A 15,966-nucleotide genomic window follows, 5' to 3' on the forward strand; every position below is an offset into this window, starting at 1 on the left:
TCAATGGAACCCCTCGTGCGTCACGCGCGCAGACATTCCAGGCCCCCCTCTTCGCCCCGCCCCCTCGGGCTCCCCGGCCCTGCACCTCCCTCCGTCCGCCTCCCACCGGAACCGCGCCGCCCCCCTCGCCCTTGTATGGCCAAAGCTCGCCGGGCCGCGTGCGTCAGTGGCGCCCCCGTCCCTCCCCCGTGCGTCACGGAGTGCTTAAGAGGAGGGTCCGGCTCGGCCGGGGAGCCCCGCTGGTGGCGGCTCCGAAAGTTGCGAGAGTGTGCAGAGACTGCGGGACCAAGCTGTGACTGGGGCGCTGGTTCCAAGCTGGGGGAGCAGGAACTGGCCGGGTAGGTGCATTGGAATAGATATGTGTGCTAGCTATTAGGAGTGTTGCATGAAAGAACTAAGAGTGTACTCGCGGGCAGACAGGATGTTGAAGGGTCGAACGTAGGAGGGTGAGGTGACCCCTCTGGACTTGTGATGCGGAACAGTTATAGTGGAATGGGACCCAGATTGCACTGGAGTCCGCCTGGCGCCACCGAGGGCGCAGTGTGCAAGGTGGAAACTACAGGAGTTTGGCGCCCAGAATTGAGAGTTGCCCAGCAGGCGTCTGTACTTGATTCGGTCTCCCAAAGGCAACACAGTGTTCAAGACTCAGGTGTTTCTAGTGGTCGCCAAAGAAGAGGGAGAAAGACTCTGAACTACAGCATTTCTGGACTCCGTGGTTCCATAACGGCTTGCATTTCCAAAGGAGTCCTCTTTTAATTTGGGAAACCCCTCTACTAGTTGCTTCTTATTAACACTCTAGGGGGCTAAGGCTTAGTTTGAACGAATCCCCAACCCTGAATTTTCTTTCTGACCGGATTATATCAGGAGATCTCTGGATCACCAAAAGGAATGGCCAGGAGTGGTGGCTGAACTGTGGAGGGGTGCTTCCTGTGTTTTGGGCTGAGTCTTCCCAGGAGCCAGGGGCAGAGCCTCTGGTAGCGCCGAGAGTTGTTTTATCTGTGGTGGATCCTGGATGAAGGTGTGTAGAGGTGTGGAAACCCTTGGCCTTGGGGAGAAATCCTGGAGGGAGTTGTTATTGTAGAATCTTCTGGTTTGGGGTTACCTGGAGGACCTGCAAATCTCCAGCCCTACAGACTAATCACCTCTGCGTCCCCCTGCCCCCAAGAGTCTCTGTTGGATCTCACAGGTAGGGTGCAGCCTCAGGCTAGTTCAGTTTAACAGGTGCAAACCACATTGTTGCCAGGACCTGCCTGAAGCCGGATTCTCTCCACTCCCTCCTTCAACTCCGCCTCTTCCTCCTCTCTATGGGTCTGCTCTCCCCTTCCCTCCCCCTCTGTGTTAGATGCAGGTCCAGTGTTAAGTACCTGGATAGTCTGGAAGGGGAGGGGCACGGGTGTGTGTGGAGAAGGCATAGGCTGGGGGTGGGGGTTGATCCGGATGTGGGATGTCCAAGTGGAGAAACAGGATTTGAATAAACCTGGAACGCCCAGCCCTGTGAGGCTGTCTTTCTCCTTCTCCACCTTCAGCCCATCCCTGTCCAGGCTGTGCTAGTGCTGAGAGCTAAGATGTGGCTTCCCATGGTTCCAGCAGGTACACCTGTCTGTGGATGAATGTCTCCAAGTGGGTGAGGCCAGAGCTCCTATAGACTCTGTTGTCTGGGTTTGTTGTTTGTCAGGCCAGAAATAGAGCTGTCTCATGCAGGGTCCTTGGAGGTGGGAGAAGGTCGGGGCCAGAGGATCTTTTGGTCAGGAGGGTGGTGACAGCCTTTGCTTCACTGTATCTTTGATTCCTCATATTCTGCTCCAGTGTGAATTCTTACCCCAGCTCCCCCCTGACTGTTGAGGGCAGGGTGATGGGAAGCCCAGGCAAAGAGGGCCGAGAGGTCAGCGAGAAGGTCCTGGAGCCGCCTCCACTTTTTTTTTTAACTTTATTCTGTTTATTTTATTTGGTTGTTGTGGTATACCGTTGAATCAGATCACACACACAGGCACAGGAGGAGATTGTCCCTCCTCCAGCGGAGCATCTGGTGGATTCGAACCATGTGCCTTCAGGATTGCAGGCCATTTTCTTACCACTAGGCCACCAGAGCTCCCTTCCTCCACATTATTTTGACCAGCCTCTGAATTTAAGGAGCCCTTTTTTGATGTTGTCTTCCTGCCTCCAGGCCCCTCACACTTGGAGGTGTGCAGTTCCCCTTTGCTAAAGCCCCTGGAGTCTTAAGGGCACTCTGCTGGGCACTGACTATTCTCTCTTTATAATGGTAAAAGTGAGAACTAAGTAAATGTCTTGCAATATTTTATAAGAGGTAATGATTCAAAAGAGCCGTCCTTGTTTCTGTCAGTAAGGATGAGTCTGTCCTTGTACTCAGAAACATACATTGGAAAGAATGTAAGGATTTTAAGAATGTTCAGAGCAGTGTCATTTAAATGTATTTATTTATTTGAACATTTTAGAAAAATAACAGAGCAGTGCTTGAGGGGTAGCAAAGCAAGTTCTCTTAGGGATTGTCCCTTCTCCTAGAAGCCCAGGGAGCCGTTTGTTCCTCCTTTGGTCTCTGTCCAGCATATGGCCTTTAAAAGTCTTGAGCCAGGTTCCCTATCTCCTGGGAACTGAGTAGGGAGGCCTGAGTTTCCCTTCCTTTTTGCTCTGGAACATTCCAGGCAGTGCAGGGTGGGTGCCCAGCCCTAGATGGCAGGACTGGGGTACGTGTGGGATCTATAGCCTTTTCTGAGACTGTAGGGTGGGGATGGGGGTGGAGTAGGCTTAAGGGCAGCTACATTGCTCCTTTGACAGCTTTTGTGGACAGGGAAGTTTCTGGGCCTTCACTTTTAGCCCCTCTAACCTCTGCAGGGTGCCTTTCTAGTCAGGCACCTTAGTAGGGAGAAAGGGGTTTTATAGACACTTGACTGGTGCCTGAGAATAGTCCCCGGAAGTGCCAGTGTGGGAAAGCAGGCTGTCTGCTCCTGGGGAGTACATGTAAGGCTTTGCCTGACTTAACTCCCACCTACCCTTCTCCCAGTCCCCCTCCCCCCCACCCCACCCAGCCAGTAGGGGGTGTGTGCAGGGGGCTGGAAGAATACAGCTTCCCCCTGTTCCAGCAGAGAAATGCTGGCCAGCTGCTTTCCCTAGGGTTCCCAGACCCATTAGGGTGTGGCTGGCCTTCTCACGGAGCCCACTCTTGCTGGGCCACTGCCTAGAGACTGAGTGGTGCGTAGGTCGAGATAGTTCTCCAGCCAGGAGTCAGGATTCTGACTTCTGTGGTTGGTGACCCTTCAGGCTTGATGTCTTATCTCTTGTCTAGGTTTCCTGCCACCTGGAGGCCTCTGGGACCTGTACTTTGCCAAAAGGCTTTATGTTCTTATACTAACTCCTTCTCTCCCCTTCCTTTCTTGTTTTCCCTCTCTAGAGATGCCCTGTATCCAAGCCCAATATGGGACGCCAGCACCCAGCCCTGGAACCCGTGACCACCTGGCAAATGACCCCCTGACTCCTGAGCTCAGCAAGGGCACCATGGACCTGGCCAGCCCTGAGGCAGCTCCTGCTGCCCCCACTGCTCTTCCCAGCTTCAGCACCTTTATAGACAGCTATGCAGGAGAGTTTGACACCTTCCTCTACCAGCTGCCAGGAACAGCCCAGCCGTGCTCCTCAGCCTCCTCCTCAGCCTCCTCCACGTCCTCGTCCTCGGCCACCTCCCCTGCCTCTACGTCCTTCAAGTTTGAGGACTTCCAGGTGTATGGCTGCTACCCAGGCACCCTGAGTGGCCCACTAGATGAGACCCTGTCCTCCAGTGGCTCTGACTACTACGGCAGTCCCTGCTCCATCCCGTCACCATCCACACCCAGCTTCCAGCCACCCCAGCTCTCTCCCTGGGATGGCCCTTTCAGCCATTTCTCACCCAATCAGACTTACGAAGGCCTTCGGGCATGGACAGAGCAGATGCCCAAGGCCTCTGGGCACCCCCACCCCCCAGCCTTCTTCTCCTTCAGTGCCCCCACTGGCCCTAGTCCCAGCCTTACCCAAAGCCCCCTGAAGCTGTTCCCCTCCCAGGCCACCCACCAGCTTGGGGAGAGTGAGAGCTACTCCATGCCAACAGCTTTCCCAGGTCTGGCGCCCACCTCCCCACACCTCGATGGCTCAGGGATGCTGGATGCGCCTGTGACCTCGGCCAAGGCCCTGAGCGGGGCTCCTGGTGGAAGCGAGGGCCGCTGTGCTGTGTGTGGGGACAGCGCTTCATGCCAGCATTACGGCGTCCGCACCTGTGAGGGCTGCAAGGGCTTCTTCAAGGTACTGAGCTTTTCTCGGTGGGGTTCTCTGTAGGAAGTGGCAGGCATCTCTCTTCCCAGTGGGCTGTGTGGCAGCTCTCTTGAGTTTTCCTCCCCAGTAGTTCTGCCCTGCAGCAGGGGGATGAGACTGCCAGAAAGATACCCCCCAGGGACCATAATGGTGGGGAAACTGAGGTCATGGTCCCCAAGGACCATAATGGCAGGGAAATGGGACCCAGGCAGAGGGTGTAGGCTGTGGGCTACCAGAGAAGGAGGATCTAGTGACCAGCTTCTGGTTTTCCATTGCCTACCCTCCCCCTTACCCCCAACTCAAGGTCCCTAGGGGCAGGGGGGCCCCACACACTCATGTTCCTGGCAGGAGATGAAAGGATCTGGGAAGAGGGCTTGGTTCTTGAGGGCTGGGGGTGGACTCGGGAACAGGCTGTGTATTTGTCCCTGTGCTTGGGTGCCTGCTTAGCTTCCCGTCCCCACCCCCAGCCCTTCCTCAGCCCTCCCGTCTGCCCTGGGACAGGGGCAGGTGGACATGGGCACAGTCAAGAGGACAGGTGTTGGGATGACAAGGGAGCCTCTGACCCTTACCTTTATGCCTAGGGTCCGACCCCTGATCCTGAAACCTCCCCCAGTGCCCCTAAGACTTTGCTCTTCCTCCCCCACCACCCTCCATCTCCTTCCCCTGCCACCCAAATGTTAGAAAAATAGCTGTGAACAGAGAGCGCTTTTGTCTGTGATGGCAGCAGGATCTGGACAGTCCCCTCCCCTGGAGTTGCCCCCCCCTCCCCACCCCTCCCTCTGACAGCCTGTTCCGTGTTGTCCCCCGCCTCCTCCCCCAGCGCACAGTACAGAAAAACGCCAAGTACATCTGCCTGGCCAACAAGGACTGCCCTGTGGACAAGAGGCGGCGAAACCGCTGCCAGTTCTGCCGCTTCCAGAAGTGCCTGGCTGTGGGCATGGTGAAGGAAGGTGGGTGGCTGCCGTGGACAAGGGGACAGACACGGCTGAGTGGACGGGCCTGAACAAGTCCCCCAGACATGGGCTACGAGGGAGACCCTACCTCATTTCCACTCCCACCTCCTGGCGGCCATCCTGTCTTGTGAGGAATGGGAGAGGGGCTCCTTGTACGTGGGTCTCAGGCTCCATGCCTCTCAGTGTTGGTGTTCACAACTTCAGCTAAAGGTTCTTGGGATTGCTTGCACCCTTCCTCACCCTTGTCCATTTGTCTGCAGTTGTCCGGACAGACAGCCTGAAGGGAAGGCGGGGGCGGCTGCCTTCAAAACCCAAGCAGCCCCCAGATGGCTCCCCTGCCAACCTGCTCACTTCCTTGGTTCGGGCGCACCTAGACTCAGGACCCAGCACCACCAAACTGGACTATTCCAAGGTGAGGCCTCGCCCTGCCCTACTCCTGTCTCCAACCCCCGTCCCGTGCCTGGCCCACTCAGTCAGTGCCTAAGTGCATAAGGGAAAGAGCACCTCCTTCAGCTTGGCCCAGTGGGAAAATAGACGCTTACCCTGGGCTGACCAGATGGAAAACTGAACCCCTCAGGGGGCCAATTAGAAAAGTAGGCTCCTTCCAGAAGAAGCCCTAGGATAATGTGTGAGAATTGGCCAGGTTGCAGTTCTCCCGCCCGCCCCTGCCCCAGCGTCTGAATGCATGGCAGAGCTGTCTCGGGCCTGGTGTGGGGCCTTCATCGGGTGCTGACCCACTGGGCTGCCCTCCTAGTTCCAGGAGCTGATGCTTCCCCGCTTTGGGAAGGAAGATGCCGGGGATGTGCAGCAGTTCTATGACCTCCTCTCGGCTTCCCTGGAGGTTATCCGCAAATGGGCTGAGAAGATCCCCGGCTTTGCTGAGCTGTCACCTGGGGACCAGGACCTGTTACTGGAGTCGGCCTTTCTGGAGCTCTTCATCCTCCGTCTGGCGTACCGGTGAGCCACCTGCCATCTGCCTGGATGCCTCCCCCTGCTGTCCTGCCCGAGTGAGCCTGATCACCCCTGTGTCTGCCCCCATCAGATCCAAGCCTGGAGAGGGGAAGCTCATCTTCTGCTCGGGCCTGGTGCTGCATCGGCTGCAGTGTGCCCGTGGCTTCGGTGACTGGATTGACAGCATCTTGGCCTTTTCGAGGTCCCTGCACAGCTTGGTCGTCGATGTCCCTGCCTTTGCTTGCCTGTCTGCTCTTGTCCTCATCACTGGTGAGTGGCTGGCACCAAACTGGGCCTTTGGGGACTCAGTGGGGTAGAGGTGGAACAGCCAATTGGTTCTCAGGAGCGTGCTGTTCTGGAGAGTGGAGAGTGCCTAAAAGCATGGTCGTGAATGGCTAGTGTCCATCACTTGCAGATGCTGCCCCCTGCTTATACCTGCCTGTGACATGTGGTTGACCAGAATCAGAGAAGGGCAGGCTCATCTGATGCCAAAACCCAATCATGTCTTTAAACTACCCAAGATCCTGGAGTTCCAGGGTGGTACAGTTAATGTACAAGGCTGCTGACTCAAACATGAGCAGTTCAAGGCTGTTCAGACATTCAGAGATACCTTGGAAGAAAGGACTGGCAAGCTACTTCCAAATAAATCAGCTTTTGAAAATCCTCTGCAACAACACAGTTCTCCTCCGACACACAAGGTCACCATGAGTCAGAGTCGACTCATTTGCAACCAGTGGTCATGGTGGTAGCACCCAAGACCAGGACTTTTGTGGTATCCTTATGGAACCTAGGAGTTTTGTTTGTTTTTAAAATGTTCCCTGAAGTAGAATGTGCATATAGAACAGTGCACAAATGATAGATTTTCCACAAGCTAAGCACACTTGCATAACTACCCCCCTAGTTCAAGAAGTAGAACATGGCTAGGACCCTCTGTGCTCTTTCACCTCATATCCCCTCCCTCACCCTCCTACCTCCCCACCCTTTGCCCAAGGACTAACTGCTGGCTAATTCTAACACCTTGGGTTAGCTGACCTGCTTCTGTACTTTGCATGATTTGTTGTTACAAATTTACATGTGAACTTCTGAGTCCACAGAGTCCTTCGATTCTTTGATGTCAGGTGTAGGGTTTTCACCTATCTTTTTTATTTTTTGAGGCACCAAAGTCTACCATCACTTTTCCCCCCTGAACTTGCACACAGAATTCTAGCATACAAAGCAAAGTTAGGGGCACTCTGAGCTGAAGAGGGTCTGATGGAATCTAGAGCTGGTGCTCCTGGGCTGACCCTGAAACGCTGCTGCTCAAAGTCAGGGTCCCTCAGAGCAGCCTCGGGGGAGGGGAGCCCACTGGCCTCCCTTTATTTTTTTGTGACCTCAGACAAGTAATGCATGTAGTCTGTCTCATTCTCGGCTTCTCGTTTGAAATGTAACGATACTGGGTGTTTGGGTTTATTTTTAGGCCTCTGAGAGGCTCAAACATGGGCTTGTGTATTCAGAGTGCCAGAGTATTTGAGGAATGGTCAGTGGCAGGAGTTGGAGATACCTAGGAGATGCTGCGTCTTCAGTCAGGGTGTCTGGTCCTTGGCTGGGTGGCTAATCCCGCATGAACCCCATTCACAGACCGACACGGGCTGCAGGAGCCTCGGCGGGTGGAGGAGCTACAGAACCGTATCGCCAGCTGCCTGAAGGAACACGTCTCCTCAGTGGCAGGCGAGCCTCAGCCGGCCGGCTGCCTATCACGCCTGCTGGGCAAGCTGCCTGAGTTGCGGACCCTGTGCACCCAGGGCCTGCAGCGCATCTTCTACCTCAAGCTGGAGGACTTGGTGCCCCCTCCGCCCATCGTTGACAAGATCTTTATGGACACACTGCCCTTTTGACCCCAGTCCGGGAACACGAGTGCACACGTGTGTATGCGCTCACACACCACCCCACGTGCCTTTAGCCCATGGCCCAACAACCCCAGAACACTGCACCCCCCCTCAAAGCTGGACTTGAGCTGCAGACTGACCGACGTCCTCATTTGCTCTAGGAGGTTGGTGGGCACTCAGGCCTGGGGGCTGTTCATTCATGGGAGTGACCCCCACTATTTGTCTTATGCCTCAGCCTGCCCCTGGCCTTCATGTTTTTTGTAAGATAAACCGTTTTTAACACACACCGCCATGCTGTAAATAAGCCAGATGCTGCTGTAAATACTGGAAGGAAGAGGTGGGAGTGGGGTGAGAAGAAGGGATGGGGCTCCCCACCAGCCTGGGCTGATCTCTTCAGGCTTTCTTCTACTTGCTCTTTCCTCCAACCTACCTTCCACGTGTACATAAACTGTTACAAACTGTTACTCTAGGAGGAAGACAAATGACAGATCTGACATTTATATTTGTGTATTTTCCTGGATTTATAGTATGTGACTTTTCTGATTAATATATTTAATATATTGAATAAAAAATAGACATGTGGCTAAAACTGGAATTCTGTCTGTCTCCTGGTGCCCTCCACGTAGACATACACAATCACATAAATAAGAGAAAGTATCCTGGGTTTTACTGAACTGCCTCGGTTTACTCATTGGTAAGAAAGCACCAAACACTGACCTGGTGGGTAAGGGGTTGTACAGCCAACTGAGGGGCACACAGTTAGAATCCACTAGCTGCTCAGGGAGAAAGATGAGTAGTCTTGTGAGATTTACAGCCTCTGAAAACCCACTGGAAAGTCAGCTCTGAGTCCATTCTGACTCTAGCAAATTACAGTTCTAACTCATGATAAGTATCCTGTTAGAACTGTGTGCCTCCTAGAGTTTTTGAGGGCTGATAGTTTGGAAGAACATCACCAAGTCTTTCTGAGGCTCTTCTGGGTGGACCCAGCCACCAGCCAAATTATTTGCATCACCCAGTGATTCCCTTGTAAAAGGAGATGATGATGACATTTGCTTCATGAGGTGGTTATGTAAAGCATCTGATCAACCTGCTGGTTCATTATGGTGCCTGTGGTGGAGGAAGACTAAGCAATGGATGAGGAATGAATGTTGACTCTATATAAACAGACTTGGCTCCAGGGTTCAAGGTTGTCCCTAGTTCGTAACCTGGGCAAATTATTTCATGACTTTCATCCTCAGTTTTAGATCTGTGAAATAAGGGGATGGACTTGACCTCCCAAGAGCTATTAGGATCAGAGAGAGCTTGTGCTCCACTTAGGGCTAGTTTACTGTTAAGTCCTGTCAAGTCACCTGCAACTCAGCGACCCTATGCCCAATAGCTCTGAACCCTGCCCTATCCTGAGCCAATCTCATGTTTCCGACACATCAACACCCATCACCCCAGTCACTGTGTCAATCCATCTCATCCTGGATCTTCCTCTCCTGTGCTGTCACTCCACCCTTCTAAGCATGATGACCTCCAAGGACTGATTCCTCCAGACAGGTGCAAAGTATGTAAGACAGACCTTCAAACTCTGTACCTGTAAGAGGCACCTTGGTTTCACCTGTCCAGGACAGACCTGTTCTCTTGGCAGTCCACTGTATATTGAATACCCATCTCCAGCACCACAACTCAAAAGCATTGATTATTCTGTCATCCTTAGTCATACATAATCCAGCTTTCTGAGGCATTGCAAGTAATTGCAAAGACCATGGCTTGGGTCAGGCACATCTTAGTCTCTAGACTGATATCATTGCTCTTTAGCACTCTGGAGAGGTCTCTGACAGCATATTTTCCTAATGCAATTCCTCTTTTGATTTCCTAACTGCTGGTGCCAAGAGGGAATTGTGGAACTGAGCAAGTTGAAATTGTTTAAAACCTCAGTCTCTTCTCCATCTATCATGATACTGCCACTTGGCCCAGTGGTGAGAATATTTTCTTGATGTTAAGCTTCAGTTCATGTTGAAGATTGCAGTCCTTGACCTTCTGCAACAAATACTTCAGGTCCTCCTCAGTTTAGGCAAGAAAGGTGGTGTTGGGTACATAGTGCAGATTGTTGATGAGTCTTCATCTAATCCTGATGTCACATTCCTCTTCATGAAGTCCAGCTTTCTTAAATGATCTGCATATAGATTAAAAAGATATGGAGAGAAGACCCATCCCTGAAGCGCTCCTTTCTTGAATTTGAACCATGCAGTGTTTCCTTGCTCAGTTCTGAGAACTGCTTCCTCAGTTTCGCATGAGTGACAATCAAGTGTTCCGAGATTCCTGTACTCAAGGTTAGCCACATTTTGTTGTGATCCAGTCAAATGTCTTTGCAGAGTCAATGAAACAATAGACATTCCTCTGCTACTCTGCTTTCAGCCAAGATCCATCTGATGTTGGCAATGATGTCCCTGGTGCCATGGCCTCTTCTAAACCCACCTTGTATTTCTGGTACTTCTCTATCAATGTACTGTTCGAGTTGTTTTTGGATAATTTTCAGCAGGATTTTGCTTGCATGTGATATTAGTGATACTGTTTGATAATTTCCACATGTTGTTAGATTACCTTTTCTTGGAATAAGATATGTAAGTCAAAGCAATAGTTGCTGTTGTTGTTATGTGCCGTCGAGTCGCCTGCAGCTCATAGTGACCCTATGTACAACAGCCCTAAACCCTGCTCTATCCTGTGCCAATCGCACTGCCTCTGAAACACCCATCCCGATTACTCCAGTCACTGAATCAATCCACCTCATAGAGGGTCTTCCCCTCCTGCGCTGTCCCTCCACCCTCCCAAGCATGATGTCCTTCTCCAAGGATCTGTCCCTCCTTACAACATGTCCCAAGTATGTCAGATGAAGCCCCAGAATCCTTGCCTCCAAGGAGTAGCCTGGTTTAACCCTCTCTAGGATGAATCTGTTTGTTTTCTTGGCAGTCCATGGTACATTCAACACTCTTCTCCAGCACCACAGGTCAAAGGCATCAATTCTTCTATCCTCCCTAGTCATTGTCCAACTCTCTGATGCATAACAAATGATTGCAAAGACCATGGCCTGTATCAGGCGCACCTTAGTCTCCAGAGAGACACCATTGCTCTTGAGTACTTTAGAGAGGTCCCTAACAGCAGACTTCCCCATCTCCATTCTCATTATTGCTCCCAGACCCCTGCCGCTCTAGCCAGAGGACTTAAGGATCTGATAGTTCTTTCCTTACTGGTATGATTGTTCTAAGGTTGCCCAGATGCCCCCACATTACTCAGATTTACTCCGAGTAGAGCTCATGAATCTGTATCCAGGTGAGTCTGTTACAGGTTTCCTTCTGGGAAACATAAACATGTATCACATTCAACCCAGACCCAAGGTAGCTGCCACTGTGCAGGGCTTGGCCCTCTTCAATATACTCTGCTCATCCTCATTTCCTCCTCAGGGACCTGATGGGAGTCTTGAAAGCCATGGGCCCCATAACATCACTGTTCTAAAACAGGCCAGACATGGTGATTGGGGGAAACTAAGAAAAGAGGGGATAAATAATGAATCCTGCATTGGAACAGATGAAGGAAAGCACTGTTTAAAAAGAATATATAATTAGGCATTATACATATGACAACAGCCCAGAATAAGAGGTATATTACAAAGAGGACTGGGGTAATTGTGCAACAATGAATGAATGGATTTTTTTTTAAAAAAAATAAAAACAAGTGACCTAGGAAATGGGTAAAATGTTCAACAATGAGTGAATGAAAATCTAACTTTTCTGTAAACTTTTGCTAAAAATCACAATTTAAAAAAGCCCCATATGAGGTCCTCACAATCCTAGTATGTAGTTGGACGGGGCATCCCCTGCTGTGGGAATTGGATGAAATAGTACTCTTCAGAAGTAGACACTGTAGGCTGTTCAGTCTGTAGGTTCCAAAAGAGGCCTCCAGTGTTCTAAGAAGGTCTCATTTGGGTTCTCGGAAGAAAGTTCTGCCCTGGCCTTCTGATAGGTCCATGTGTGGTAGAGTCAAGGGACCTGAGCCTTGCACACTGAGACTGCTGTCCAGCAGGAGTGTGTCCTGGCACCCCAGCAGAGCCCCTGAATAGACCTCTGGCAGCAGTATCAGCACTTGGCATGCTGCTGTGGAAGGAACCTTGAATGTGGATTCCGAAGCTCTGGTTCGGTTTTCAGTCCAGCCTCCAATTTCATGCTGCTCTCAGAGAAATCTTTCTTCCTTGCTGATTCTCAGTTTCCAGTCTGTTCAGTGAGGAAGTCAGTCAGGCTGTTGTGCCCTTGTTAGGAGTGGAGCTTGCTGGGAGAGCTCTCACCAGCTGTGACCAGATGTTGTCAGAGACCCTGAGTACAACAGAACTACACGCTGCCTGATCCTGTGCCACCTTCACAGTCACTGCTGTGCTTGTGTCCATTACAGAAGCCACTGTGTCAGGCCTTCTCATCGAGAGCCTTCGTCTTCTTGCCTGACCCTCCACTTTACCTAACATGATGGTTACTGAGTGCTAACTATAAACCAAGAATGACCCAGGAGGCATCAAAAGAAGATGGAAGAAATATGCGGAGTTGCTAAACCAAAAAGAACTGACAGAACTATTTCAAGAAGTAGTATATAATCAAGATCCAATAAAGGAAGAGGTTCAGCTGCTCTGAAAGTATTGGAAAAGCAATAAGACCCCAGGAATTGATGGAATACCAATTAACATATTTCAACATACTGATGAAGCCCTGGAAGTGCTCACCAGGTTATGCCAAGAAATCTGGAGAACAGCTACCTCGCCAACTGACTGGAAGAGATCTATATTTATTCCCATTCCCCAAAAAGGTGACCCAATAGAGTGTGGAAACTATTGAATAGTATCATTCATGTCACATGCAAGCTAAATTTTGTTGATGATTACCAAAAAAGGAAAAAAGCCAAACGTTTAGAACAGTACATTGATAGAGAACTGTCAGAAAGAAAAGTTGGGTTTAGAGTAGGCTGTGACACCATGGACACCATTGCTAATGTCAGATAGGTCTTGGCCGAAAGTAGAGTACCAAAATAATGATCATTTGTGTTGTATTGACTGTGTAAAGGCATTTGACTAGGTGGATCACAACAAATTGTAACTTAATATTGAGAAGAATGAGAATCCCAGAACACTTGATTGATGTGAAATCCATACCTAGACCAGCAAGCAATTGTCTCAACAGAGCAAGGAAGCATTACATGGTTCAAAATCAAGGAGTGCATCAGGGATGCATTCTTTCTCCATACCTTTTTAGTCTCTATGCTGAACAGATCATTCAGGAGGCTGGACCTTATGAGGAAGACAGTGGCATCAGGATGGGAGGAAGATTCATCAACACCCTGCGTTGTGCAGATCACACAACTTTGCTTGCCCAAACTGAGGAGGACCCAAGGCACTTGCAGAAGATCAAGAATTGCAGCCTCTAATATGGATTGCATCCCAACATGAAGAAAACAAAGATCCTCGCCACTGGGCCAGTAGGCAGCATCATGATAGATGAAGGATATTGAAGTTGTTAATGATTTCGTCTTGTTCAGATCCACATGAAGGTGTAAACTATTTCATCTTGGTTGGATCCATAATCAATTTCATCTTGGTTGGATCCATAGTCAAGAAATCAAAAGATGAGTTGCATTGGGAAAATCTGCTGTCAAGGACCTCTCCAGAGTGCTAAAGAGCAACAATGTCATTCTAAAGACTAAGGTGCACCTAATCGAAGCCATGGTCTCCTCAACTGCTTGCTCTGCATCTGAGAGCCGGACAAGGATGACAGAAGAAGAATTGATGCCTTTGGGCTGGGGTGCTAGAGAAGAATATTAAACTGCCAAGAGAACAAACATGTCTGTCTTAGATGAAAGGCAACCAGAGAGCTCCTTAAAGGCAAGGATAGTGAAACTTTGTCTCACATCCTTTGAGCATGTTGTCAGGAGGAGGATATCATGCTTGGTAGGATCCCTTGTTCTTGTTATTCTTGTTATGCGCCATCGGGTTGACTGCAACTCACAGCAACACTGTGCACAATAGCCCTGAATCCTGCTCTATCCTGAGCCAATCTCACTGCCTTTGACACACCTACTCCCATTCTCCCAGTTACTGTGTTAATCCATCTCATCCAAGGTCTCCTTCTGCTGTGTTGTCCCTTCATCCTTCCAAGCATGATGTTCTCTAGGGTCTGGTCCCTCCTGGCTACATGCCCAGAGTATGTGAGATGGAGCTTCAAAATCCTTTCCTCCATGGAACAACTTGGTTTCACCCTTTCCAGGACAGACCTGTTTGTTCTCTTGGTGGTCCATGGTGTGTGTTCAATGTTCTTCTCCAACACCACAGCTCAAAGGCATTGATTCTTCTTCTGTCACCCTTAGTCACTGTCCAACTTAGTGGTAAGGAATTGAGTGGCCAACGCAGAGGCATGTAGTTTAAATCTGCTAGCTGCCCCTTGGGAGGAAGATGGGCAATCTCCTCCTCTTGTGTGATTTTACTGCCCTTGAAAACTCAGTGGAGGGTCCAACTAGATTGGTTCCAACTGGCCAGTATTGAACACCATTTATAGGTGAAGACCCTGAAGTGTATGAAGTGAAATAACTTACTCAAAATTCCACACTAGTGACTGCTGGAGCAGAGATTTAAACCCAAGTGGACAGATTCTTGCTCTTACTCTGCTGAGTGGTTTGCCAAGGCAGTAGGGGAAACCACTTCTTTGTTACCGAGTTGCAGCAGTTGTCTAGACATACTGTAGAGAACTTTGCCTATAGTGGACAATGTTCTAATATGTGATTAGGGAGCTCTGGGGTTGAGTGGTAAGAAGCTGTTTAGCAATCCTGAAGCAGGTGCTTTGAATCCATCAGTTGCTCTGTGGGAGAAGGATGGGCAATCTCCATCCTTAGGATTAACTGCCTCTGAAAACCCAATGGAAGGTCAGGTAGGGTTGGTTCTGCCTCAATGGTACGCTACAACAGCAACATTAAGTGCTTATTATAACTAGGCTCTGTTGTGGTTGTGTACTGTACAGTTGGAACTGACCCATAGCTGACTCTCTGGTGGGTTTTCAGAGGCAGTTAATTGCATGGGAGGAAAATGCCCATCCTTCTCCCAGGTGGCTTTGAACCACGTGCCTTCAGGATTTCAGGGCAGCATCTTGCCACTAGACCACCTGGGTTGGTGCAAATCCTTTGGCCTTGGCTCACAAGGGAAAAGCTGATGATTTAAATCCACTCAGTGTTCCATAGAGATTATAATCAAGAACACTATGGAGCTCAGTTCTACTCTCTATCACATGGAGTCCCCATGAACTGGAATTGACTGGAAGAAAAATGGTTATGTGGTTTATTTGGTTTGTTGTTTTTACAAATGAAAAAAAAATCATTTCAAAGAAAGGTATGAGTTTCCCAGGCTCAGTCACTTAGTTTGTTAAGTGCCTGAACTTCGGGTGTCTGGCAGCTTAACTACTTGGTCTCCCAGCTTCATTGATGGTGTTTCTGCAGCTTCTTCCTGGGACTCCCTCAAGGGAGTATAGGGTGAGGGGCTGACTCCCTAGCCCCACCCTGCCCTACCCTGCCCTGCCCAAGGGCTAGAGCCTGGAGGCAAACTCTTTCTTTCCACTAAGCAACTGGAAGAACTGGCCTCCAAGTCTTGCTAGGGGCCAGGAGGGTGAACAAGGGGGCATTGAGCTTGGTGGGGCCTCACAATGGTCGCTCTGTCCCAGCTGGCCGGGGGCTGGGCCCGTTTCCGACGGGGACAATAGTCAAAGGGCAGTGACGCCGGTAGAGCCTGGAATCCCGGGCGGGATTTTCCAAGTCCTCAAAGCCTGCTGTTTGTCCTCATATGGAGACCCAGGAAACCTGCCTCCCTGTCTCCCTCTCCCCTGCCTACGCTGTGCCCTGTG

General features: G+C 50.5%; 1 protein-coding gene across 1 annotated transcript; it reads left to right on the plus strand.

The window, feature by feature from the left end:
• The first annotated feature begins 287 nt into the window (after positions 1-287).
• Positions 288-8,654, plus strand: NR4A1 (nuclear receptor subfamily 4, group A, member 1). Its single transcript, XM_006883849.1, has 7 exons — positions 288-338; positions 3,407-4,284; positions 5,114-5,243; positions 5,507-5,658; positions 6,001-6,203; positions 6,289-6,467; positions 7,815-8,654. The coding sequence occupies exons 2-7, from the start codon at positions 3,409-3,411 to the stop codon at positions 8,069-8,071; spliced, it is 1,797 nt and encodes a 598-aa protein (XP_006883911.1). The 5' UTR covers positions 288-338; positions 3,407-3,408; the 3' UTR covers positions 8,072-8,654.
• The last annotated feature ends 7,312 nt before the right edge of the window (positions 8,655-15,966 follow it).

This window comes from Elephantulus edwardii, unplaced genomic scaffold, assembly GCF_000299155.1.
Source record: "Elephantulus edwardii isolate Elephantulus edwardi_28Jun2011 unplaced genomic scaffold, EleEdw1.0 scaffold00030, whole genome shotgun sequence".
NCBI classification, from domain to species: Eukaryota; Metazoa; Chordata; class Mammalia; order Macroscelidea; family Macroscelididae; genus Elephantulus; species Elephantulus edwardii.

Bases quoted from the DNA above. Each gene is read 5' to 3' on its own strand.
- NR4A1 (XM_006883849.1), top strand. From the start codon at position 3,409: ATGCCCTGTATCCAAGCCCAATATGGGACGCCAGCACCCAGCCCTGGA. The intron at 5,244-5,506 runs GTGGGTGGCTGC...ATTTGTCTGCAG, and splicing joins TGTGGGCATGGTGAAGGAAG to TTGTCCGGACAGACAGCCTG. The intron at 6,468-7,814 runs GTGAGTGGCTGG...CCCCATTCACAG, and splicing joins TGCTCTTGTCCTCATCACTG to ACCGACACGGGCTGCAGGAG.